Source organism: Crotalus tigris, unplaced genomic scaffold, assembly GCF_016545835.1.
Source record: "Crotalus tigris isolate CLP2741 ecotype Arizona unplaced genomic scaffold, ASM1654583v1 scf7180000019365.206954, whole genome shotgun sequence".
NCBI classification, from domain to species: domain Eukaryota; kingdom Metazoa; phylum Chordata; class Lepidosauria; order Squamata; family Viperidae; genus Crotalus; species Crotalus tigris.
Window position 1 is genome coordinate 150,599 of NW_024097501.1, and position 27,950 is coordinate 178,548.

The following is a 27,950-nucleotide window of genomic DNA, read 5'->3' on the forward strand; positions in this document are numbered from 1 at the left end:
GATTGTTTGGGGCAAGGACATTTCTACCATTCCATGGACTGTTGAACAAATAGCACTGGAACTGAATCAATGATGTATTTATCACATAGACAACAAATGCATTGTTAAACAGAGCTCACCTTGGAGTAGCAGCTGGCTTCCAGTACCTGCAGAAAAGATACTGCCCATCAGCATTGACCAAGTGAGGAAGGTCCTGATATGGGATTTTCTGGGGAGTCGACCGTGGAGAATTTTCTTCTGGCATTCTGGCAGAGTGACCTGCAAAACATGGGAAGAAATCAAGACATGAATAAAACAGGTGGAAGGACTGCTATTGGAAGAATCTGCTTAGTAGAAGGAAAGGAATTAACCCCTAACTCAACTTGTTCTACTTTTCAAAGATAAAGAAACCCATGCAGCTGCTTTTCAGACTGAAGACTCTCTGTGTGAGGCAAAGAACTAGGGGAAAAATTCTCAGAGGGGGGAAAAGCAAGAAAAAAAAACCTCCCCACACAGGCTCTTTACTGCCTTCCCCCCCACCCTCCACCTGTGTTTATTTACCATCGTTATATTTTTTTTAAAAAAAACCTGCATTTCTTCTAAGCAACAATCTACTGCAAATTGGGATGCTCCTGGATGGTTCCAAGAAGCCAGCTGCATAAAAGATTCATCATCTCTCTTTAAAAAAAAAAAACATTATCAAAAGATGAGCACGAGACACCCTGTAATGAGGTGACTACCGCTGTCTTGTTGCTATGATCGTTTCTGACATCTGGGGAGGGGGGGGGGGAGAAGGCCGGGAGTGTTTTTAAAATATGCCCACACGCACACACAAAGAATAGTCGTAACAAACCTGATTTCATCCTGTGCACGGTTTTGCATTCCAAAGAAAAGCCGGCATTATAAGTCAAATGCAGTCAAGATAGAGCGCGCGTGCATGCTGACGGCGAACTGCAGAAGCGCCCCTAACAGCCAGCACCCCTAGCGCCTGGCATCAAGCCTTCGCCGTTGCAAAAGGCAGCAAAGCTTCGCCGCTGCCAAGAGCAAGGCTCTTGATCCCCACCCCTTCTTCCCAAGCTCTTTGGGCCGCCGCCTCGGATCGCCTTTCGCTATGCTTCTTTCTCTCCCGAGCCGCCGTTTGAAGAGGAAACTAGTCTTAATCAATTTACCACTTCTTTATTTATTTATTTCATCACTCCCTCCCCTTCATCTCCAGCAAATCGGGTATGTGGGCTGGAAGAGGAAGGTGGGGGTTGCCTGCGATGAAGAGCTAGGAAAGCAACAGTCCCGATTTCTAGCAGCGGCTACCAGGCAAACACACACAGAGACTTATCAAAGGCACCTTGAACGCGCTAAGCTGAGAAGCAGCAGAACGGAAACTTCCCAGGCGGGGCTGGCTGCAGGTTGCTTTCAAACTAAATGCAAGTAACAGAGGGATGAGCCGAACGGTAAGGAACGGGAGGAGGGATTCGCCCCCCCCTGCCATCTCTGGGAAAATAACTGGGTGTCCTCCCACTACCTTGTAGAAAGGGTTGCACGAAAATATCCAAGAAGGACCGAGGATTTATTTTAAAAACCGAGGCTCTGCTCGGGTTCAGGTCGGCGCGTAGCGCGCACAAACGGTGCTTGCAGGCTTTGAAAAGAAGCAGCCAGCCAAAGCTCTGGCCGCCCGCGACCCGCTCAGCAAGGGAACGCGAGCCGTGCCCAATGGAAGCGCACGCTGCTTACTCTGGGCTGGGGCAATGGAGGCAGCCGGGAGGAGGGAAGGGCTTAGTTACCAGGTGCTGGGAGGAGTTGGCGCTTGTCGCCCTGTCAAGGCTGGTGCTGCCAGGCGCCGAAGCGCTCCTTCATTCACACGCTTGTGAATGAGAGACTGGCTGAGGCCCTGGAGGTTTATTCTAAAGCGCAGCAAATAAAAATGCATCTTTTCCTGTCAGGGAAGGCAGGCGCGCCTAAAGGGAGGAGGAGCGGCAACGGGAGGCGCTCCCCAGCAGCGCTCACTTGTGGCCGCGCTGACCTTTCTTCCACGCCAAGCTTGCGACCAGATGGTTTCCTTAGGTGCAGGGGCGGGTCTTTTTTGCCCAGTACGGAGCTGGACGGGCGCTCGTGCAACAGCGTCGGCGCGCGCCTCTGTCGGACTTCAAGGAGCTCGGTGCGCGCTGCTGCTGCTGATTCGCTCCCGGTGCCTCAATTGGGAATTGATCCTGGGAAGCGAACAGCTGCTCTCCGTCCCCAGCTACATAAAGCCGGACGCCTTGTAGCTTTTCTGCCCTGGAGGAGAAGACTAGTGCTGAACCACGGGGGGGGGGGAGTGTGTGTGAATGTTGTTCATCACTAAACGTTTTCTTTCAGATTTTTATCCTGCTTTTTCATGGAGCATACCAGTACAGGTAGTCCTCAACTCACAATCGTTTGTATAGTGGCAGTTTGAAGTTATAGCGGCCCTGAAAAAAGTGACTTTGGACCGTTTCTCGCACTTAACAACTGTTGCAGCGTCCCTGTGTTGACATGATCAAAATTCAGATGTTTGGCAACTGGTTCATATTTTTGACTTGCAGTGTCCCGGGGTCATGGAATCATCTTTTGTGACCGCCTGACAAGCAAAGTCAATGGGGAGAAGCCAGATTCAATTAACAACCATGTTAACAACTTCAGTAATTCACTTAACAACTGCACCAAGAAAAGTCATGAAATGGGGCAAAACTCACTTAACACCTGTCTTGTTTAGCAACAGAAATGTTGGGCTCAACTGTGGTTGTATCTCCAGGACTATCTTTACTCTTTCGTCCTCCTATTTTCCCCACAAGCCTATGAGGTTGAGTTGGGCTGAAAAACATTGCTTTGCTGGCAATTTATAGAATATTTGACCTACCCCCATCACTGTTGAAATATTTTCCCTCAACAAGATCAGTGTAAAGGCCACGGTGCCCACTGTGTGACACTAAAAATTGCTAGTGCAGAAGAGAGATCATAACATTTAAAGGTGAATGGAGTTTTGCACCTAATTAAGATTAAAAGTTTGAGAATGTGAAGGCCCTCTTTCTTTCAGGACATGAACATCTCCATCTTTGTGAAATAAGAATTTCTGGAAAATTATGCAAAATTATCTGAAATTTTTATTTCACAAAAATAGAGAAGATGTTCATGTCCTGAAAGAAAGAGGGTGTTCGCAAAGGCAGTATATGTATACAATTGATTACACAATTGAAGTTTTATCACAGAATGGTGTATTCAGTTCTGGACATTACTTGGCAATCAAAATGGTAAAAGAACTAGAGCAAGATCCTTTAAGGAAAGGAAGCACAGACTGGGGATCTTTCACTTGTAAAAAAAAGGGGGGGCAAACAAATTGGAATATAATAAAAAGCTATAAAATTATGCATTGTTTTAAAAAAGCAGATAGGGAATCTTCTTTCACCCATAATTGTGTAACCAGGCTCAGCAGTTAAGCTGAGATGGGATGGATTAATAGAAATTCACTCAAGTGAATTCTCTATGACCAGTGGTTCTCAACCTTTCTAATGCCGCGTCCCCATAATACAGTTCCCCATGTTGTGGTGACCCCCAACCACTTATACATCACCGGGTGCCAGGGGCGTGGCCAAAAAAAGGAAAAAATGGTGGACAGCCTTGTTTGGCGACCCCCGTGAAATGGTCGTTCGACCCCAAATGGGGTCCCGACCCACAGGTTGAGAACCACTGCTCTATGACAGTACAAGAAGTTATAATGGCAATGAACTTGTTTAGCCTTCTGGGAGGATTAAACAAATTCATAGAGAATAAGTCTATTTACTGTATGCCAGCCATATAAATTGCTGGGATCTTCAGCCTCAGAGGCAGCAGGCCTCTCAATATGGGTTTTGAAGAACATAAAGTAGGTTCTTCTAACCTCATCCTGTTTGCAGACTTCCCAGTGATATCTAGTTGAGGCAGGATATTGTTTCTAATATTGACCACAAGTCACTATTAAAAACAAGGCATATCCAACTGGATTGTTGTAGCATAAAATGTGCTGATTATGCTCAGCAAAAAATAAATAAGGATTAGTTCAATAACAGTTTTACATGTTTGAAATAACTCAAACATAAACAATTAAATTTAATCACTGTGCAGTTAAAAAGATGGTAGGGGCTACTGTAACACTTTACATGGGGCTGTCTTTGGCTAGTCCAAAGTGCTGTTAGGGAGACTCACTAGTGAGACAACCCTGCCAGTTGATTATCATTAGGCTTCTGGGGCCAGCTTAAAGTCCTACATGGCACAGCACCAAGTTATTTCAAGCAATACTTTGCTAGAATATGATGGTGGACAAGGCAAGGCTTATCAGTCTTGGAAATTTTAATCTGTCCCTGACTGATTTTGAGCTGTGGGGGGCAGCTCTAGAGTTCAGGTCCACCACTATAATTATGGATCTGACCTTAACAATTGGGAGAACATACATAGTAGATGTCATATCAACCGCAACCCTTGGGCAAGGAAGAGAGAGAGGCTATTGCCATCTGGAAGATTGTGTGGTTTTCTGGTAATCTGATGTAAAGACTTCTTTGTAAAGGTAGTTCTGAGATTGCTACTGTTGATCATCTTCTTTTTCCTTCCACCTTTCCCTGTGCTGTTTATTGCCTTTTCCAGAGAGCTAGGTCTTTGTATAATGTGCCTGAAATAGAATAATTTGAGCCTAATCATTTGTTCAATCATCCATTTGTTTGTTTTATTGGCTGTCCATAGGACTCTCAGGAGTTTTCCAATACCAAAGTTCAAAGCGTCAATACTCTTTCTATCTTGCTCCTTCATGGACTTCACTTCTCTAGAGTGTCACTGGCACTGTTCTAATCTTTGTAATCATAGTCACATCACGGTATCTGAATATCTTTTCCAAGGCCTTCATGGCTGCTTTATGAAGGGCCAGTCTGTGGCATATTTCTTGATTTCTTGTTCCTTTACTGATAATGGTTGATTCTAAAAGGCAGAAGCTATTTACTTCTTCAGTATCTTAGTTGTTAATTCTAAGGCTGATTGTACCTGTTGTCACTAGTTTGTCCTTATATAGTATTTAATTTTAGTTCCATTTTTTTCAAGCATTCCTTGATTTTTATTACAAGAGTCCCAAAGGTGTTTTTTCACGAGACAATTACCTCATAAAAAAGCACCTTTGGAATAACTATGACCTGATTGAGAATCTCCCTAGACTTTTATTACAGGCGTTTTATGATTTTGACTATCAGTAATATCATCAGCATAGCTCAGATTCCTTCAGTTTTAAAACCATGTTCATTTTACAAGCCAGCTTCCCTTAATATATATATATATTCATTCAGCATGCAGGTTGAATACATGAGCGGAGAATATACAGTTTTGTCTAACTCCTTTGCTAATCTGAAGCCTGCTGTTTTGACATGTTCTTTCTGTACAATATATGGCTACCTGACTTGTATATAGGTTTCACATGAAGACATGGACCTCTCTCTGCACTTGGATCTTAGAGGGCCTGTTGGTTTTCAGAGGAACTTTGAGAAATGAAACAGCAGAAGAGTTTCATAGAGTGTTGTAGAAAGACAAATAGCAAATCCATGACAATCAAAGGCACAAAATGCAATTATTGCATTTACAGATTGCCGTCCAGCAGCCTTGTTTAAAGTTCAGATCTCTGACTCCAAAAGTTTATCTGATCTTCTGGTCCCTCTTAGAGTCAGAAAACCATTTACAGGGTGACTAGACAATTTGAGGCACTTAACAAATATATTTGCTTGTGGGAGGGGGGTCCTTGTGGCAGAATCCTGTGTTCTGCAGTGGATACTGGACCGCTGGATATATTGACCACTTATTCAGGCTCTGGTGCTTCTGATTCTGGGGTTGAGTTTGAGAAGTTTGGTTTGCAGTTTAGTTTTCTTTTTCCAGAATGTCTCTGGGAAGTGCTCATGATAGTAGTGGCTAGTCTCTCCATATTCTCTGGTATGATGGTCTGTTCCAGCTGTTCCTTGAGATTTGCTATGGTGTGCAGATATTTGTTTAATTTGAGGTGTGATCATGAGCTGTATCATTTTTCATCCACTTTCTTGGGCTATTTTCCATCCAGCTATGCAGTTGATGGGAGGTTTGTATTTGACATTAGTAGATAGGGCATGCTGTTGTAGACATTCACGCAGGAAGAAAAGTTGTTCCTTGGTGGAAGTTTGCCTGCAGGCAATTTTTTCTCATTTGTGTGTTTTCTGAAGCATTTGATGCCCAAATGTGGTACCTATAAAGGAGAATATTTGCAACTCAAGGTTGAAATGAAGGGCCCTTGGGGCTGTCTGAGCTAAGATGTTTTCTTGCAGATGTTTTATTACCCAAACTAGGTAACATCATCAGTGCTACCATAGTGCTAATGATAAATTTGTTTGGATTTGCTTTGACTAAATTCCTGTTACCCGGGTCCCTTTGAATTGGCTGAGTTAGTGTGATTATTTGAGGACTGTTTGAGCCTGTTATTCCTAAGAAAGTGGTCAGATCCTTGAAGACAAGTTTTGTGCAAATGGTGTGATTTCACCCTTAAACGAAGTGTGAGGCAGTGGTCTATCCTTTCATAAAGTGGTCATTGATAAACCTACTGTGTTGGAAAACCTGCATCCAGTTTTTCATTTCTAGGGAAGTTTATTGTAAAGGTGGCTGGGTTGCAGCTTTGGAGACCATGTAGGAAATTGATTATTTGGGTGCCTTCTTGTTGGCTATACTAGTGAGACAACATTAATTGCACTGATGCACAGGTCGGCAACCTGCGGCTCTGGAGCCGCATGCGGCTCTTTGAGCCTTCCCCTGTGGCTCCCAGCCTCCTCTGCCATTTGCAGAGAGAGAGGCAATTGCGCTTCCCTGCTTCTCTCTCTCTCTCTCTCTCTCTCTCTCTCTCTCTCTCTCTCTCTCTCTCTCTCTCTCTCCATGTGTGTGTAAAACAGAGTGCACTTACTGTTCTCCGAGGAGCTCAAAAGCTTATTGGGCGGAGCTCCTCTCTTTGCTGCATCTCTGCAGGAAGCAGGAAGGGCAGGAGAGAGCTAGCTAACCCAGCTATGCTGATTCAGGAATTCTGGGAGTTGAAGTCCATGAGTCATAAAAGAGCCGAGGTTGCCTACCCCTGAGCTTGTTGGAGAACAGCTTGAAGCCAGCTTGCCAGATGAGCAGCAGATAGGAGAGAGGGGGGGGAGAAAGAGAAAGAGAGAGAGGGAGGGAGAGAGAGAGAAAGAAAGAGAGTGGGAGAAGAGGACTGGCAGACCAAGGGCAGATAGAGAGAGGGGGAGGGAGAGAGAGAGACACAGAGAGAAAGACCCTTTTGACATCTAAAATGAAGATAACACTGCATATATCCTTTTTTACCTGTGTGTGTGTGTGTGTGTGTGTGTGTGTGTATACATACATACACACACACACACACACACACACACACACACACACACACCTATAATAAAGGTAAAAAAGGATATATGCAGTGTTATCTTCATTTTAGATATCAAAAGGGTTTGCGGCTCCCGGTGTTTTGTTTTCGGTGGGAAACGGGTCCAAGTGGCTCTTTGAGTGTTTTGGGTTGCCTACCCCTGCACTAGTGGAAAATCTGTGGCAGGATCACAAGAGGATAATATATTTATCTGCTCTTTCTTGATCTTTAAATGACCTTCAATACCACAGGGAGAGAGAAAGGTATTTATATAAAGTGAGAACAAACATTAAAAAAAGAAAACAAACAACTGAAAAACCTACTAGGACTCTTGGATGGACTGTACTGAAATTATAGTACAGAAACACTACTCCCAAGCCTGGTCAATCTAACTTTTACTAAAAAAAGTAAAAGATATAAAAAGACTGCTATTACTTTATTCAGATCAACTTGCAACAATTAACTTCTTGAGAGCTCAAGAATTCAACAGTTCATTTCACCCTGAAGAATTTGATAGATTTTCAGAACATTTGCCACATCTGTTACAAACTTTTATTGGAGTTTTCAAGGTAAATAATTCTTGCTTCATATGATTTTGGGTTACCATCCTTTGTTCTAAAGTATCAAATATTCATGCAAATCTTTAAAACATTAATTCAAATTTTCCAATAAAGATTTCATTTGCATAAATCCAGACATTCCAAAAGTTGTAAAACACATGAACGAGCTTTTAGTGTGAGAAGGAGCCAGTTTTTTTCCTTTTTCTTTTACATAATCTGTATTCTATTCATCTTTTTCTTTTGGATTGTGTATTCTATTGACAGCTGGTGACTTTAAAGGAGCCAATACCAGCAAGTTATCTTGTTTTCTCTGCTTTCTTAGATTAGGACCCATAAGATACCATTGGCTAGTCATTTAGACAAACAAATTGTCTGCTACCATTAGAAAATAGAACATTGAAAAGGTATCTTTGGGTTTTATATATCTTTTTAAAGGAGAGAAGTAATAGAAAACAACTTGTATTCTGATTTTCTATCAAATTATATTGTACTGCTTATATTCATCAGAAGTAGAAATATGCTGCCTTAATAAAAACAGTATTATCATAATTGTCATAATACATGAAGAGTAGATTGGCAATGTATATAGGCCATTGCTAAAGAGACTCATGGTGTTATGGTTAAGGTGACTTCTGGTCTTCCCTTAGGCATGAAATCTGGCTGGGTAACTTAGTCAGTCCCATATTCTCAGCTCAACCCACCTCACAGGATGTTTGCTATGAGGAAAATAGGAAGAGGGAGCATTACGTATGCCACCTTGAACTGTAAGAAATAATGGTAGGATATAAATCAAACATGTAGATTCAATAATAACTACACTAGGAATACACGACTTGTCTCTGAAATATAAATACTTTACAATGATTTAGAAGAAAATTAAGAAATGAACTTTTTTATACCACTCTTAACCATGATATTAAGCTATGTCTCAAAGCAGGGTAAATAGCAAATAAGGAAACAACCTTCAGGAACACCAACGTAGAAATTATCACAAGAGTGAATAAGTTAAATCAGAAATATTATAATAAATATTAAAATGTCTGGATGAAACTATTCTTGCCGGCATAGAAATGATAGCTGACAGGAGTGTGGCCTATTTCTTTTGGGAAGCAAGAAAGCCCTTTAGATGGTTTGTGAAACAAGTGGAGAAAATTTTTGACAATATTTCTAAGGAATAACTAGAAAATAAAAATGCCTTTAGATGTTTGAAGACAAGCTTCAGTTGCTTTAAAAATAAAAGTCAGATCTGTTTAATTTCAAAAAACAAAAACCCTGACAGCTGAATTTCTTGCCACTTTGTGGTTGAAATATAGGAAAACAGTAAGCTCTTAAATAGGCATATTGGATTAAAAAACAAAATTCCCAAACTCCTTTGTCTCTATGTATGTTACAGTTCTACTAATAGCTACTAATATCAGCCTTTTCAAACAGGTTAGCTTGGCCCCTGTCCACAAATAGGTTGCTCTTTACTGATTTAATTGATTAAAGCACCTCATGCTACCACTTGAGCCTCTTTCAGTCATGATAGATCTAGAAATAGCACCAAGCTCTGAACCTGCTCTGTGAGAGAATATGCAAAATTGCCAGAAGAGGTTTAACATGATACTATTGCCATAGGAAAAAAAATATCTACCTATTTCTCAGCAGAGCAGCTCCATTTTGCCAAGGCTCAAATATAAATGTATTCAGTCTTCTCAATCAAGTGTTGCTCTTTTTCATCTGATTCTGTCAAAACATTCTACCCAAAAAATTTCATGGCATTTTTTATGAGAATGCAGAAAGCAGAAATAACATGCTGTCACTCCTATTGTGAGCTCATTTCCTCAGAAAACCTTCCAAAGTTACAGCACTGGTCTTTCCAGCCAGAATTATGTAAGTATATCTTGATTTAGAAATTTCTGGAGCACATAACTGCTTGGTGAAAGCTGTTTAGTGCATTTGAAAGCTGAAATGATCCACGAGAGAGCAATCATAAAGGTACATGCCTGGATTAACATTTGTATGTTTCAAATTGTTCCCATGCTGCATCCTAAAACTTAAGTATGTTTTTTAAGAGTATTTTTGTACAACATACTGAAGAAATGTAAATGCAAACTTTTCAAACTTTGTCATAATGTAACTTTTAGTTTTGTTTTCAGATGCCTATCAAAATCCAGCAACCTCTAATACTGTAAGAACTAAGTAAAATAAATAAGAAATTTGAAAAACAAATTACTGTACCCTGGTAGATTGCAAACAAAGAACAATCGCCAAAGAGAGGAAATGAAAATAGTGTTAACAACTATACAACAAATGCAGAAAGTATTCCCAATTTAATGAATAATCCAAAACAGATTTTTACTTTTTACAATAGTTCATGTATAAGAATTTTTAAATTTACAAATAAATTGTTAAAAGCAAAATTAGGTGATTTCATATACTGAAATGCCTTAGGAATTATTAGATTTTCTGTAATAAGCAAGATGGAAATGTGCAATTTTTTTAAAAGAAATTTATTTGTTTGTTTGTTTATCTGTTTGTTTGGCTGCCCATCTTACCACAGGGTAACACTGGATGGCTTACAATATTAATACTTCATAAATAAATAACAATTGTAATATGCTATTAAATTAAGCAATTACAATTAAAGGGAGTGCCAGAAAATTTTTTGCATTTACATAAAATATGTAATAAAATTTAGAATTACAGTGTATATTTGTCACCAGTTCCTATATCACCAAATTATTCAATGTATTCAATAACAAAATGGGAGTAGCCAAAATTCCAAATGCATAAATAGACAGGAAATAGATCATTATCTTGAAAATGAAAAACATTGAAACAATTTTGCATAGGGACTTAATATACAAGCCTGTGTGCATGAGTGCACATATATATTCATACACATGCTAATTTTTCATGCAGACAGAAAATGCTGGGGATTGTGATTATGTAATATATAAATTTGAAAAATAAGTTAAAAATAAAATTAAACTTGAAACATTGTGTATAATTCTGGCCACTGCAGTTCCAACTGTTCATTATAAAACCAAAAAAGGTGCTAAAAATACCCAAGGGGAGAGTTGAGAAACTGTCTGATAACGTAATAAGGTAAGACTGAAGTATATAAAATTATGCATAGTGTGGATAAAGTAAATAGAAAGCTTTGCCCTATTTTACTATACTAGAAATCATAGTTAAATTATGGAATGTATTACAGTATCATTAAATGTGATGGTTGCCAATATCCCTACAATTTTGTAGTGCTTCATTGGATAGCAACTGAAGGACTGTTGACTACATGTCCTTCTTTTGAATTTCCATAACCATCTGGAATATTCAAGTTAGTTACTTAATTTTTGTTGGGCAGACATTTAAAAAAATCATGTAACATATGGAATGCTGTATATGGATTCCCATTGAGGGTTTCATGTAAGTAACATTCTGCTACAAATGTTAAAAAAGAAAAACATACTGAGTAATAGTCCCACTTTTGAGTATGAACAATGGAGGCAAAAGGTGTGCATAAGATTGTACATTTTAGGATAAATGTAGTATTTGTAATGCAAGAATACAAGTACTAAGTTAGATTTATTATAAAAATCATGATCTCAATGTACCCTGACCAAATACGTTGCACTAATATTCTCCTGTGTTTACCTACTTTCCATTCAATATGTTATATGTTATGTTTAACCATATAACAATATTCATTTTTTTTGCATTTTTTTACCACCCTATGTAACCCTCTTACTCTCCTTAAGAATCCTGGGCATGCAAGGAATGTAACAATTAGATATTGTGTACTTTTGATTAACTCTCTTTCAGATAACAACTTTTATTCTTTGGCTCAAATGTAGATGAAATTAATGAGAAGCAAATGACTGATAGCCTGCTATTCATTCTGATTTAAATCCTGAAACAAAAAGACCACCTGAGGAAGAAGTGAATGATCAACAGTGCAAGGTCGACTGAAAACATAGATATTGAGGTCAGCCATAGTTGCATACTCAGAATTCCAAACAGCTATGGGCCAAGAACAACAGACAGATCACATGTTCTTTCAATTATGGACTTTGTGGGATCTCAGTGCTAAAAAAAGAAATAACATTTTCAGTTCAGAAATGGCATGTTTGCATATAATATGTTTAATTGAGTGATATGTTCCTCTTAATTTACCGTACATAGAAATTTGGTTCCCTAATTAAGAATTAACTATAATACAATGCCTCCTAATATACATTGGACTTGCCATTCTTGTTAAAGTTATACTACATGAGAAAAATGTATATATTAAAAATTAAATAAATCAATTTAATTTTGTTTACCTCATTATGTTGTACAAATAGGAACAACAGTAAAATATAGCCATATTGGTCTGTAATGATGCATAAGAGAGCAGCACTTCTTGTGCTTCTTGGTCCTATGTTACATGAAAGATACAGTACTTTCTCAAGGATTTCCCAGAAAGTCATGAGTTGCTGCCTATTATTTAATCCTCTCTGAAAATCTTTATATTACTTTCTCCTAATGTAAGACAGATTCTTTACTTTCCGTTCTGCAAATATTGTTTAGTGATACATTTAGGGCACTCAAAATTACTTCATTCTGTAATTCTTGAATGAAGTGAATTACATATACCACCCTCTGCTCACTGCAGGACTGATGGGATAATACAAAAATAAAATAAAATGCTCATTGTTTCTCATTATAATTATTGTGACTATTTAATGTTTTGGATACAAAAATTCAAAAGGAAATTTCCACAGTATTAGGATTCCAATAGCATATAAATCTGTCACATATTTAGGCGTTAGTATAGCTAAAGTATTAATAAAATCTTACAAATAATTGTGTACTAACTTGGAAGAAATTAAATATGGAAATGAAGAAACTGGGATTCAAAACATTTTTTGAATGTTTTAGGGTGTGTTGCTGTAGTTAAAATGAACCTTTTTGCAAGGCTTAACTTTTTATTTCAATACTTCTCAGTGGTAATTTCAGATCAGGCTTTAACACATTGGCAAAGAAAAATAGAAAGCTTCTGTTTCCACGCACACAAACTGACAGTAAATAAAAGGATTTTATATAGATCACAGAAACAGGAAGTTGGGGCACACCCAATTGGTTAATATATTATCAAGCAGCACAGTTAGGGTATATGTTTATGGAAGAGTCTTCTAAACAAAGGATTCATATTTAAACTATGTCAGAATCAGATGATATTATTATTATCTGATTATTATAGTTTAAACATGAATTTTTAGAAGACTCTTCCATAATAAATGGAATCATATACCCTAACTATGCTGCTTGATAATCTATTAACCAATTGGACAAGTTTATACATATTTTTTTCACCCAAAATATTTTTTCTAGAATAAAACAGATTGAAAATATTTTTACCAGAGCAACAAGTAAAATTGACCTAACTCTTCTAATACAGATAATCCTCAACTTAAAATAGTTCATTTGGTGATCATTCAAAGTTACAACAGCATTGAAAAAAGTGACTTATGACCATTTTCACACTTACGACCAGGGCTTTTTTTGTCATAGAACGCACCCAGAGTTCCGGTACCTTTTTTTAATGGATTTGTGCATGATAACATTAATAGTATTAACTTAACTTGAACAAAATCCTAGTCTTTTAGATACGCTAAAAACTGAAGGGTTTTTTTTCAATTACAAAGGTAAACCTTGTAGGGTAGACAAGGCGGGTTGTATGACGTGTGTGAGTTCTGCCACCTTTTTTCTTTTTTTACAAAAAAAGCACTGCTCACGACCATTGCAGCATCCCCATGGTCATGTGATCAAAGTTCAGAAGCTTGGCAACTGACCCATGATAGTTGCAGGGTCTCAGGATTATGTGATCCCCTTTTGCAACCTTCTGGCAGTCAATGTGGAAGCCAGATTTACTTAACGACTGTGTTACTACAGTGATTTACTTAACAACTGTGGCAAGAAAGATTGTAAAATGGGGCAAAACTCAACAAATGTCTCACTTAGCAACCAAAATTTTGGACTGAATTGTCATAAGTCGTGGATTACCTATAACAAATATTAGGATGATTATTATGGTTTGGCTAAAATAAAATCTTTCTAGGTTTATAACTTTTATAGACTAAAATATTTTTCTACTAATAGGGAACCTTTCAATAAAAATCAGATTGAGCAATGAATTGGTGATAAGTTACCTTGACTCTCTTGGTATCAACTTAAATATCTTTTGAGCAATAAAAATATTAGAGATCCAGCAACCTGACCCAATATCAATTTTAATAATTTAATAGTTCATTATTTAAAACAATCAAAAAGAGCAATTTCAAAAATTTGTAGGTTATTCTTGAAATCACAAATAAGGGATCTACCATGTGGTTTAAGAGTAGCTTGGGTAACTGATCTTGATAATCACAGGAGACAAATTGACAGAAGTTATGGAAACTGGGTGGATTTACTTCAGCTTCGATACAAGAACAAGAAAAACAGTGGAAGATTACATATTGTTGATATTTGATTCATATTAGGGGAAATTGTTCATCCAAATGTTGGAGAAATTGTAAAACAAAATACTTATTTTTTTCATTTGTCATGGTTACATGATAAAGTTACACCCTTTTGGCATAAAATTTTTGGAAAAATAAGTACTATCTCTAATAAAAGAATTGAATACTCCCCAAAGTAGGCTTACTGCATTTATTTACAGGGCTAAATTGTAAGCTTAAAAATAAAGAACTTATTTATTTTATTTTAGCTGTCAAAATACTAATTCTACAAGACTGGAAAACTCTAGATAACACAGCAACTTAGTTGTGGATTAATAAGGCCTCTTCAATTGCTACATTAGAAGAAATTTCAAAGTTAAATTAATGAGACAACAGAGGCAGAACTGCAATTTTATTAAAATTGTGAGTGGATTTATAGTTTATCTCAATGTTAATGGCTATAATCTCTAATTTATAAATATATAATTTTCATATATATGGTACCTGTCTCTATTACTTTGCAATAGATTTCCTTGATACTTTCCATATTTTTTCTGTTTGTTTTCTCTTTGATATATCTTTGATTTATGTAAATGTAATTGTCTAATTTGTTTGGTTAAAACTAATTTAAAAAGTCAAAAATTATTGTGACTATTAATGTGAAAAACAATTTATCCTAAATGGAATACTCAGAACAGAAAGGGGGGAAAAGTATGTAAACCTTTATGTATCAGGTTCATCTGCTGCCAATTAATACATAAAAGCCCCTGCCTTGTTATGCACAAAATGATTATAAAGAGAAATTCAGCTAAGTAGCTTAGATCATATTTAAAAGGTACCGGTACATAGAATGCAAGTGGAAACTACTCATAATGGGTGTGTTAGCAGTTTGAATGCTCTATGGAATTGAGATGAATTTACCACACTTCATCTTGCAGAACCAAACTCTTCCTGCATATAAACAACACACCTTAACCTCACTATAATTGTACAACTGCAGTGAATTAAATTTGTATGTGCTGAAATAACAAAGTCAAAGGGAGGAACTCTCTTTTATTCAACTGAAAATAACTGCTTTTTTAATTTGGGGGAGGGGGAAGAGGTATTCAGCAACGGGGAAGTGGGAATAAGGGCTGCCCTGAGGATCTTGCAAGGGCAAAGAGACAATGCTCCTCAGTTTGCTTTAATAGCAGGGGGATTATTTCATTTTGACATTCATAGATAAATAGACTAGGCAAGATCCTTCTCCGGTAGTTCACTGAAGCAGCCTGTTTAATTGCAAAGAGGTAATTTGATTTCTGAAGTGGGTTTAATCAGATGTATGTGGCAAGCCATTTGCAATTTTGTGAAATAGGCTCTTGAAGATCTGCTTCACTGATCATAACAGCAGCAATGAGAAAAGAAGCAGCACCAGCAGCAATATTATCAAATATGGAAAATATCAAGTCAAAATGACAACTGCCAGTCAAATGTCACTGGCCTCCCAGAAAACAACAAGAAGGCAAGCATGCACACACACACACACCACACACAGATACACACAGAAAGATACAAACAGAGGGAAACTGCCTTGGGTCCATTAGTCCCACTAGCCTCAACTCTCAGCATGTCCATCCCCTTCTGGGAACTGAAAATTGCCCACTTAAGGTAGCGCTCCTGATAGAAGGTGATGTCCAAAAGCAGTGAGATGCCCTGTTGTCAGAGTTGCTTTTAGTTGATAAATACTTACATGTCAGCATTCACTCTATAATGTGTGTGGAATTAAGGGCCATGAGTTCTTCTTACAGAAAAACAGGTTTCCTTTTGATCTTAGCTTTCCCATCAATCAACACACATGAATAAGTATATGTTCAACAAAACTGTAACAAAACTGCACTGAACTGGAAAATAGTAAGCCAAAATTCTTTAGAAAGATCTGTGCTAAAACTCTCATTTCCACTTTCAGAAGATTGGCAGTAGTACTAACAAATCTGACTGAAAAACAGGGAATGAATGACATAGGATCAACTTCCGCAATAACCCATCCTGTTTGAAATATAATTCAGAACCCTTTCAAAAACTGTGTAAACACATTGTTACAAATTTTGAGAGTAGAAGTAAAAGTGCACATGAGCGCGTGCATACACACACAAACACACACGCAGAGACTAATATGTTTATATTATAATGTATGTTTCATTTTTCTACCTGTTAATATTAAACAATATTTAATATTTAATTACTTTTAGATCTGGGGTTATTTATATATCCTTGACTGGAATTAACAGAAGCAATACTCCAGGAAAGATATTTCTATCAAATATTAGCTTAGCTTGTTTAATTCAAATGAGTGGGAATATGATCTTGTCCAATTTTAATTAGACTTTTGTAAAAAAAAGCTAAATTAGCAAATTCAAGGAAGTTTCAATACAACCTTCCCCATCCAAAATATACTACAGTTGATGTAGTACACAGGGAAACCATGCCAGTACTAAGATTTGAGCAGCAGAGGGCAGAATAATAATTTCACCTTGTCAAGGGTATCAATCATCTACATCTTCAAGAGTCTGTTTTTATAAACTTCCCTTGTGCTTTTCCTTGCATTTCCTTTCCCATTAAAGGCTTTTAAACTGATTTGCAGCAGCTTCCTGGTTGAGACAGTAAGCATCTCCACCCTGTCCCAATTGCAGAGAAAGGGAGAGGCCGGGAGAGGAGGGCAGGACTAACCGGAAGTGCCTGCAAGAAGTGAGATCTTAATTTCTTCATTGTGAATACAGAAAACATACTCAATAGATCTGTTCTTTGATGGTAATCCCTTTGCTACTGTGAACTGACCTTGTGAATGCTGAGGCTGTCAGTCATTTCATTAGCAGCAAAATGTTCTGCAACTCATTTACAATTTCATTAAAGGAACAGCTGATGACCACTTTCAGCAGTGTAATTTTGTTGATCTATCACCCAACATTGTACTTCAGCTCTAAGTCATAATTCTTATCTGAAGGCTCATCACCAATTTGTCAGGACAAGGGCTCAATTGCTCATATTTCACAGCCATCTTGTTCTGATACTCCTAAACATGCTCAGCTATAGCACTGGGACCCACTCACTGATAAAATCACAGTGGGTAAATCAACTGTTTCATTGAAATACCTATGGGGGAACATCTTGTGCATTAAGGTGGGGGTCAGCAATCCTTTCAGGCAATTAGTGTTTGTTTTTGTTTTTTAAAGTATCAAAACTGCTCAGTTTATCTGGTGAGCATCTTCACTCTCAGTCTCTTGTGAGGATGTCATCCATATCATTTTAGTCATTGTCTCTCCACTGCAGGATGAAGGCAATTTCCAACCAATATGGTCCTGAGCTTTCTTTTGCCAATTGGGCTGATGTCGCTCTATCTTGTTTTAGGTCTCGGACTTTCATAATAATGACAATCTCGCTAGATGTTATTTTTTAAATTGGGTTAATTGTGAGGTTTTGCCATTATGGAGTGTCTTTTGTGATTATAATATGGGTCAAAAAGTGTACCACATTACCAACTACTGTTCTCTGGAAACAGTCTGCATTGCCTCAGTTATCCAGCTAGTAAATTTAGCATAGTAAGAAAATTTTTAAGAAAATGGTTACATAAATAGTTGCACAGGGAGAAAGCAGGCACTTCTGACTTAAGAAACTATAGTTACTGTGGTGGATTATCAGCCTAGAACTGCTTGAAGATTTCCCCTTGCCTTTTTCTTCCCTTTGAAGAGAGGAAGCAAATCAAGAGCGAGGAAAGCCTTTAGCTGGAAAGAGAGTCTTGCTTCTGGCTGGGCTTTTTCTTTCATCTTCTGGCAGTTTCTGTTCCTTCAATAAACACCGGAAAGCTACAGCAGGGGAAGGGGGGAAAGTAGCCCAGTCGGCAGCAAAACAATGCCATGTCTCCTTTTCTGAAACAAGGACCTTTTATTTCTCCTCTCGGTTTCCTGGAACAGCAGAACAAGGTGGGGGCTTCAGTCCCTACTTCAGGCCTCTTGACCCTTCCCTGCTCCTGGGATAGATGTGGGAAAGAGACCTTGGGAATTCTAAGGAACGAAGCTTGGCCTTCCTCCCCCCCCCCTCAGCCAAGGTCACAAAAGGCAGCCCACTTCCTCAGTCTAAAGCTCATGAGCATTCTTGAGAAAAGCTGCAAGAATGGCAGAAGGTTCTGTTGTAGCCCCTGCGTGAGATTATGATGAGAAAGCAGCACAAAGAAGGACCCCATAGACTGTTATATTAGAGATTAAGCTTTGTGATAGCTAAGAGAATTAGAGTGCAGTTAGAGTGATCAAGGAAAGTAGGATTTTACACTTAGGCAGGAAAAACCAAATACACAGGTATAGAACAGGTGGTTCAATAGCAGTAATTTTGATATGGATCTAGAAGTTCTAATGGACAACCCGTAAGTATGAGCTCACAGTGTGCTGCAGCTGCCAAAAAAGCCAATGCAGCCCTAGGTTGCATCCAGAGGACTAATATCATCATTATATAAAGTATTAGTACCACTATATTCTGCATTGGTAGGGCCACACTTGGAATACTGCATCCAGTTCTTTTCAACTGGTTACAAACTGGATACTAATACAAAAAAGATGTTTTCCATTCACCTGCTGCAGCTTTCCGGTGTTTATTGAAGGAAGAGAAGAAAGAGTGCAGAGAAAAGCAACAAAAATGATTAGGGGGCTGGAGGCTAAAACATAATGAATGGTTGCAGAAACTGGATACATCTAGTCTAACAAAGAGAAGGACTAGGGGTGATATTATAGCAGACTTCAAATATTTGAGAAGTTATCACAAAGAAGGGACAACATATTCTCCAAAGTAATGAGGGCAAGACAAGAAGCAATGTGTTGTGTCCTGGGCCTGATGAGGAAACTCAGCAGGCCCAGAAATGTTGCAATTGGTCCCGGGCATTCCAAAAGCTGCCCGGGACCAGATAGAGCGGCGCCAGCCTTGCACGCATGCGCAAGGCGCATACAGGCTAAATTCTGGCCTCCCTCAAGGGGGGGCGCATTTTTGCGAAACTTGACCTGGCACAGGCCTATCAACAGCTACCTGTTGATGAGGCATTTGCAGAGGCCCAGAATATTGTAACTCACAGAAATTTTCTGATTTCTTGTATGGCCGCCATTTCACTGTCTATACTGACCATAAGCCTCTGCTGGGTTTGTTTACCACTAATAAACAGACCCCACATATCATTTCTCCTCGTATGCTGAGATGGTCCATTTTCCTGTCAGTATATGACTACACTTTAGTTCACAAACCTGGAAAAGAAATGGGTCATGCAGATGGCCTAAGCAGATTACCTCTAAAACAGGTAGAAGCAGACCCTGCTCCTGCCATCAATATTCTTTCCATTCAGGAGTTGCCTGAATCTCTCCTCAATGCTAGGGACATGGCTGCAGAAACTGCCATTGATCACACGCTTACATGCTTGCTGACCTGGGTGTTGTCAGGATGGCCTGACAAGTGCCCAGATACTGAGTTTCAAAGCTTCTGGCACAAGAAGCATGAGTTTTCCACTTTCAAGGGTTGCCTGTTATGGGTAGCAGAGTAGTAATCCCAGCCTCATTGAGGTCTAGAGTCTTGCTCTCTCTGCATGAGGGACATCCTGGTAAAGTAAGGATGAAAGCACTTGCGCACAGCCATCTTTGGTGGCCTGGGCTTGATAAAGCCATCAAGGCTCAGGTGCATGGGTGCCAAGTGTACCAACAGTCATGGTCTGAAATGCCTCAGGCCCCAGTACATAGGTAGGAGGAAACTCAAACCCCATGGTCACGAGTGCATAGAGATTATGCTGGGACCTTTCAGGGGCAATACTTCCTGGTTGTTGTTGATAGCCATTCCAAGTGGCTAGAGGTTGTTCCTGTTTCCTACACTTCTACTGCCAGGACCATCCAGGTGCTAAGAGGAATTTTTGCATCAAATGGACTTCCAGATGTCCTGGTTTCAGCTAATGGCCCTCAATTTACCTCTTTTGAGTTCCAGGCTTTTCTTCAAGCCAACTTGATCTGGCACGCGACTTCTGCCCTTTTCATCCATCCTCCAACAGACTGGCAGAGAGAATGGTGCGCACTACCAAAGATGCTCTCAAGAAACTGACTTACGGTAACTGGCATCACAGTTTAGCAGATTTTTTTCTTGCACACCACACCACACCTTGCACTGCCACTGGGAACAGCGCAGCTGAACTCCGCTGTGGCTGCCACCTCATCACAAAGTTAGACAGACTGCACCCCAACTGGGTATCTTCTCAGGTGTCATAGCCATGGGCTCCTTGGAGACTTCAGGTAGGCGATCCGGTCTGGGCTAGGAACTATGGTCCTGGACATCTCTGGGTTCCTGCTGTCATCTGTAAGATCTCTGGGACTTCTATCATACGAAGTGACCTTGGAAGAGGGCCACGTCCTGCGGCGCTACATCGATCAACTGCGCTGGCAGTTGTCCTCTGTGCATTCCGCCTTGCCTCTGCTCTCGGGGGGGGGGGAGGGGACCCAGGAACTACGTCACACTTCAGGTCAACATTTTGAGACCCAGCCTCACTGTTCCTGGGAAGTACCGCAGGTCATTAGGAGTTTCCCAGGGGAGATGCAAGGGCATCCTTATGGTTCAGCTATTGTGCCAAACAGTGAGTCATGTGTATCCGCAAGAGCTCCAGACAGGAATTCTCCTGAGGAGGGTGTTGAGTCCTTGCGGAAATGTAAGACACGAGAAGCAGTTGTAGTTCTCAGTTTTCTTTATTCTGCGTTCAGCTTACAAGTAGATGGCTTAAGCAGCTCCCAAAACCTCTCAGCTTCTTATACAGACATTTCCCGGGTCGATGTGATACTTTTCCCGCGCCAGCACCCGCGCATGCGCACGGCGCTGGCGACAGCCTGTCTGGTCCCGGGCAGCTTTGCACCTGCCCGGGACCGCCTGCAAATGCCCCGAGCCGTTTGCAAGGCTCGGGACATAACACCCCTTTCCCCCGGGCTAAAACTACTACCAACATATAATCATTATTTTATACAGTGTTCTGCTTCTCAGTGCTCCTACCATTACCTGGCTTTTGTTTAGCCAGCAATGTTATGTAATCCTCTAAGTATTTAGGAGACTTCCTTGCTCTCTGTGACCTTCTCAGCTCTGGGTTTCTGACAGGTGTTCCCTGACTGAGGGGTGACAAGAGCCTGTTCCCCTTATCATGCCTTGGTGCCTTCCAAGGACTTTGCCCCAATGCCTGGCCTGCTTGCTCGCCCACCGGGCTCGTCAGGCCAGGGCTTCTGTCACTTTGTGACCTGGTTGACCTGCCTAGCTGTAGGCCCTCGGGCCCCTTGAAGTGATAGCCACTGCTGGGCGTTTCTATAGAACCTCCTAGGTCCGTCCAAGACCTGTCAGGAGGCTGTCCAATCCCTAAGCCCCGTTCTGTGTCCGGGCTCGTGTGGGTCTCTGTACCTTCCCAAAACTCAGTTACTCCCTGATTTGGGCTAGAGGTGTTGCGGTCGGGACTTGGTTCCTCGACCACCTCCCTGTAAGTTTGACCCCCTGTAGGATAAGGGGTAAGGTCAGGCCAACTCTGGGGATTGTGTGCCAGCTCTCTTGCGGGGAATGATTTGTTGGGATGCTCCCGGGTATCCTCCGTGATTGGAGTGTTGTGTGATGTGTGTGGAAAGTGAGTATGCCCCCGGGGCGACTCCCTGGCTGGAGTAGGCGTGAGTGCCTGTTGTGTGGGTAAGCTCCATGAATTCCTTTTCGGAGCACTTGCGGAAGCTTGAAATGGGCCGTCAGTGGCTCCATCAGTGGAGATGGGCAGCAACTCGTGCCCTTCCCTTTGCTCCAAAGGGTCCCCCTCCCCCCTGGAAAAGACCCAGGAGTCTCATCTGAAAGGTCCCGCCTAGGGCGAAGTTGGTCGATGTGCCGACGCAGGACACGACCGTTGTCCAGGGCTACCTCATAGGAGAGAGGACCTGTGACCTTGGAAATAGAAGCAGGGACCCATGTATGACCAGGCCCGTAATTGCGAGCCCAAACCGGGGCACCCACAAGTAGTTGTCTAGGTGCCCTAGGATGTGAGGTAGATGAAGGCAGTCTGTCCGGATGCAACCGGTCAAGTTTAGTAGTAAGTTGACGCCCCCAACGAAGTTCAGCTGGGCTTCTCCCTGTAGAAGTGGACGGTGTGGTGCGATAAGAAAGGAGAAAGTCAGCCAACCTGTGATGCCAGTCCCCGTAGGTGAGTCTTTTCAATGTGTCCTTCGTGATGCGCACCATACGTTCAGCCATACCATTGGTGGACGGGTGGAAGGGTGCAGATGTGGCATGACGAATCATGTTAGCCTGTAAGAAAGCTTGGAATTCGGAGGAAGTGAATTCAGGGCCGTTGTCAGACACAATGACATCTGGAAGCCCGTGTGCAGCAAAAATCCCCCTCAGTACCTGAATAGTCTTTGCAGTGGTGGTGGATGAGACAGGTACAACCTCAAGCCATTTTGAATGGCTGTCAACAAGGACCAAGAAGAACTGGCCCTGAAAGGGCCCAGCGTAGTCAATGTGCACCCTAGACCATGGGGACTGTGTTTCCTCCCATCTATGCACGGGAGCTTGGGGCATCTCTGGGCGAGATCGTTGGCACAGGTGGCATGCATGCACCTTAGCCTCAATATCTTTATCTAAACCAGGCCACCACAAGTGGCTGCGCGCAAGAGCCTTCATACGAACAATGCCAGGATGACCCTCGTGGAGGGAATCTAAGACCCTAGTCCTCATTGAGGTGGGAATGACAACTCTGTTTCCCCAAAGCAGACAACCCTGAGAAAGTGGACAGCTCGTTCCTTTTGGACCAGAAACTCTGAAACTCAGGACTAGGGCAGTGCTCAGGCCATCCAGACAAAACCCAGGAAAGGACACGTGAAAGTGTGTGATCTGTACCTGTTTCAAACATCCCTGGCACTAAGAGGGAGCTCGGGCAAGGCTTGGATGGATAGAATGTTGACAGCTGGCGCAGGGTCAGCTTCTACTACTGGCAGAGGCAATCTACTGAGGCCATCAGCATGGCCCATTTCTTTCCCAGGCTTGTGGAGTAAAGAAAAATCATATGCAGACAAACAAATAGACCACCTAAGCATTCTGGGGGAAATGATCTGGGGAGTCTGCTTACGTGTGGTAAACAGTCCCAGCAGAGGCTTATGGTCAGTGAAGACCGTGAAATGCCTGCCATATAGAAAATCGTGGAATTTTTTAATTCCAGCAACAACAGCCATAGCCTCCCTGTCTATCTGAGCGTAGTTGCGCTCGGCAGAAGACAGTGTTCTGGAGTAGTATGCAATAGGAACCTGAGTTCCATCAGACCTGAGGTGACTCAGGACAGCTCCTACCCCGTAGGGGGACGCATCACAAGCGATGCACACAGGAAGGGACTCGTTGAAATGTGCAAGTACACTGTTAGAAGTGAGCAAGGCCTTGACTTTGTTACAACAAGCCTCATGTGTTTGTGACCAGTGCCACACTGCTTGCTTGTCTAGTAGCCTGTGAAGAGGCTCAGCTACACTGGCTTTATGTGGAAGGAAGGAATGGTAGAAATTCAGGAGGCCAGGAAGGCCTGAAGTTCGGCCTTAGACTTTGGCCTAGGTGCTTCTAAAATAGCAGTTAGTTTGGATTCAGCAGGGTGAATCCCAGCAGCGTCAATTTTGAACCCCAGAAATTCAGTAGAAGGCACCCCAATCTTGCATTTGTCTTTTTTGAGCTTGAGGCCTGTTTTCCTGAATCTTAACAGAATAGCCCTTAGCCTTTCAGCTAGAATGTGTGTGGAGTCTCCTGCAATTAAGACATCATCAAAGTAGGGGCAAACCCCCGGTATGCCCCGCAGTGTGTTTTCCAGTACGCTTTGGAAAATCCCAGGAGCAACATTCACTCCAAACTGCAGCCTTTTTACCTTAAAGGCTCCCCTGTGGGTCACAATAGTCTGAGCTATAGCAGCAGCATCAGCAACAGGCAGCTGTTGATATGCTTGAGCTAGGTCAAGCTTTGCAAAAACGCGCCCCCCCTTGAGGGAGGCCAGAATATGACTGACCACAGGAACAGGATATGCATGTTGCTGCAATGCCTTATTAAGAGTGCATTTGTAGTCAGCACAAATGCGAATGTCCCCATTTTCCTTTAGAGGCGTGACAATGGGGGTCTCCCAAGGACTGGAATCAACAGGTTCTAGAATTCCCTGTTGGATCAGTTTGTCTAACTCAGTGTCAATTTTACTCTTTAAAGCAAAAGGGACCCGTCTTGCTTTAATTCTAATGGGAGTGACAGTGGGGTCTAGCTTTAAGGACACAGGGGGTCCTTTGAATGTGCCCAGCTGGGGGCTGAAAACATCTGCAAATTCTTTGCAGACTTCCTGTAGGTCGAGTGTTTGTAAGCTGTTGAGTCCTGTGACGTGTATCCCCAGGGCCTCAAACCAGTCGAGTCCTATGAGACTCGTTCGTTCACCCCCTACTACTAATAAGTCTAGTGGACCTTCAAAATTCTTGTATTGCACGTTAAGGGTGGCCTCCCCCTTAACACACACTCTTGAATTTTGAAAATCTGTTAACACAATGTCAGAAGGCCTTAACTTGGCCTGAGTTCCACTTCCGGAACAAATCTTCCTAAATGTATGCAAGAAGATGATTGAAAGGGCAGACCCTGTGTCTAGTTCCATAGTTAATGGAACCCCTTGTAGCTTCACCTTGAGTGACAGCTTTTTCTTAATGGGCTTGTGTGTGCCTGTCCTAAGGATGCTTCTTCGCGAAGCGCAAAACCCTACCCTATTCTGGCTGGGGACCCTGGTACCTTTCAGGCGCAGTTCTTCCTGAGGTTGTACCTTTCGTCGGCCCAGACACACAGCTGCAATGTGTCCTTGTTTGCCGCATGCCCGGCAGGTAGCGGAGCGGAACTTGCAGTCGGTTCTCCTGTGGCGACCTCCACAGCCGATGCACTTGAGTGGAGCTGAAGAGCTTCCCTTCTGATTTCCTTCCTTCGTGGGGTGGAGAGGTCGACTTCCTCATCCGGATCCTCCTCGGAGTTTCCTTGGACGTCTTCCTGGTGCACGGATGCAACTTCTGGACTGTTTCTGATCGGCCGCATGTTCTTGACGGCGCCGCCTGCTGCTTCTTCTGCGGTGACTTCTCTTAAGGCATCTTGGAAGGACAATTCTTCTTTGCGAAAAGCCTCTGTTGTAGATCTCGATGCCTTAACCCGCACACGAATCGGTCCCTCAGTCGTTCTTCGAGGTCCTTGAACTCGCAGTGCTTGGCGGCCTTCCTCAATGCGGCGATGTATTCTTTGGCCGACTCTCCGGATCGTTGATCCCTCTGCTCGAAGGTGTGGCGCCATGCGATGACGGACATCTTAGGCTGGAAGTGCTCCTTCAGTAGCTTCTTTAGATCTGCGTAGCTAACAGACTCTACTGGAACAGGTGCTGCAAGGTTTTCTGCGATTTCGAAGGCGTCTTGACCGCAAACACAAAGCAGGGTGGCAGCCTTCAAGCTCTCTTCCCTCACTTGGTTTGCCTTGAAGTAGTTCTCCACCCTGGCTACGTAGGACTCCCACCGCTCTGGATGTGAGACGTCGAACTCCGAAAGCCTTCCAACCTTTGCCATCTTCAGGAGACGGGTCTATCAGCCAGCCTACCCCCGAATGCGCACTGGATTGGCGAGTAGCTGCCGAGTCGACACCGTTCCGCCGCTCAGGACTCACTTGGGTAAGCTTACACTTCTTCCTTTCCAGGCGATGTAAGGCATCCCACCCTCGTCGCCAGTGTTGAGTCCTTGCGGAAATGTAAGACACGAGAAGCAGTTGTAGTTCTCAGTTTTCTTTATTCTGTGTTCAGCTTACAAGTAGATGGCTTCAGCAGCTCCCAAAACCTCTCAGCTTCTTATATAGACATTTCCCGGGTCAATGCGATACTTTTCCCGCCCCAGCACCCGCGCATGCGCATGGCGCTGGCGACAGCCTATCTGGTCCCGGGCAGCTTTGCACCTGCCCGGGACCGCCTGCAAACGCCCCGAGCCGTTTGCAAGGCTCGGGACATAACAGAGGGGTTTGCCATAGAGGCGGCTCCTGACTCTGGCACCTCGGCCACAGGGGACTGGAACTATTGGGGCACTCCTGCAATGCAGGTCACGTCCGAGACTGGTCGCGGGCTCGAGGGACTAAGTTTCCTCGAGCCATCCAGGGTAGTTGGGGAATCCTCAATCACTTCAGAGGGTTGGGGAATTTCAGCTGCTCTAACGGAGCCTGGGAAGAGCCCTGGCAACTTTGCCGGCATGCCTCAGCAGGGGTCACCTGCAAAATCTGTGCATAAAAGTCCTTGTCTAGCAAATCCATCAGACAGGCCGGTAGGCCAGGTGCCCTTAAGTACAAGTCCTGGTCTGCCTAGCTGGGCAGGTGAGCTGACAGGTCACACACACACCCCCTGGCCTTACATAGGTCACAAAGGGCTAAGGCCCCTCCTAAGCACTTAGGTGAATATGTGAGGTTCCTGTCAGCACAAGGAAACCTTACTAGTCTAGGATAGGAGTTGGACCTATGTGAGGTAGAAGATAGACACAGGAAGTCCACATTAAAGGGTGGGTTGTTTAGAGAACCTTATTATTTTATAAGAATGTTGCCTGCATGTGAGCAGGAATATTTTTTTCATATACATTATTTTATTATTATGATTGTAAAAGAAATTGGAAGTGTGTGTGTTCTATTTAGGGGGGAAGGATTTTGTGTCCTGGGCCTGATGAGGAAACTCAGCAGGCCCAGAAATGTTGCAATTGGTCCTGGGCATTCCAAAAGCTGCCCGGGACCAGACAGAGCAGCGCCAGCCTTGTGCGCATGTGCAAGGCACGAACAGGCTAAATTCCTATTGGTTAACACTGTCTGGGTCTCTGGCCCTATAAAAGGCCTGCGTGCCTTTTGTTCATTGCTTGGGTGTTGGAGAAAGAGAATAAAGTGTTAGTTACTTGTCACCATGTGTCTTCATCATTCGCACATGAACAAAGAACTCAACACAATGGATGGAAACTAATCAAAGAGAGAAGCAACCTAGAAATAAGGAGAAATTTCCTGACACCGAGAACAAGTGGAACAGCTTGCCTTCAGAGGTTGTGGGTCCTCCAACACTGGAGATTTTTAAGAAGAGATTGGACAGCCACTTGTATGAAACAGTATAGTGTCTCCTGCTTAAACAAGGTTGAATGAAGACCTTCAAGGTCTCTTCCAACTGTTATTCTGTATTTTGGGGTCATTTGGATACTGTGGCTCTTACCCTCTATGTGCAAAAAATCTATGGAAGGAGGATCTACCCTTAATGAAAAATTCACCTAAAGATAAATTAATAAATAATTGGCAGAAAATAGTTAAAAGAAAAAATTTCTTTAATCATGGAAGTCAGCACAATAGTGTTGGTACTGATTAATCAGCCTAGTTAAAATGCAATGAGAAAATTGAACCTAATAACAATACTTTTCTTTCTAAAGCCACTTGCAAGAATTTTTATCATCTTTTTATTGTCTTCTGTTGCACTTCAATAAGAGCAAACTCTTAATTCAAGTCTGTTCA

General features: G+C 41.9%; 2 protein-coding genes across 7 annotated transcripts in view; one reads left to right on the top strand and one right to left on the bottom strand.

The window, feature by feature from the left end:
- MGLL (monoglyceride lipase) overlaps positions 1-2,275 on the bottom strand; it is a 100,449-nt gene extending 98,174 nt beyond the window's left edge. The window contains exons 1-3 of one of the 6 annotated variants that reach the window (XM_039362196.1): positions 1,758-1,962; positions 833-843; positions 120-258 (exon numbers count right to left, since the gene is read on the bottom strand). In XM_039362196.1, coding sequence (XP_039218130.1) covers positions 120-258; positions 833-843; positions 1,758-1,903 — 296 coding nt within the window. In that variant the 5' untranslated portion in view covers positions 1,904-1,962. Of the gene's footprint in view, positions 1-119; positions 259-832; positions 844-1,321; positions 1,344-1,498; positions 1,727-1,757; positions 1,963-1,996 lie in introns of those variants that run through there. The other 5 variants (XM_039362197.1, XM_039362202.1, XM_039362199.1 and 2 more) reach the window with 5 other exon arrangements.
- LOC120316508 (kelch repeat and BTB domain-containing protein 12-like) overlaps positions 1,311-27,950 on the top strand; it is a 54,998-nt gene continuing 28,358 nt past the window's right edge. Inside the window, exon 1 of the mRNA XM_039362203.1 lies at positions 1,311-1,427. The gene's annotated coding sequence lies outside the window, so the exon portion shown is untranslated. The remainder of the gene's footprint in view (positions 1,428-27,950) is intronic.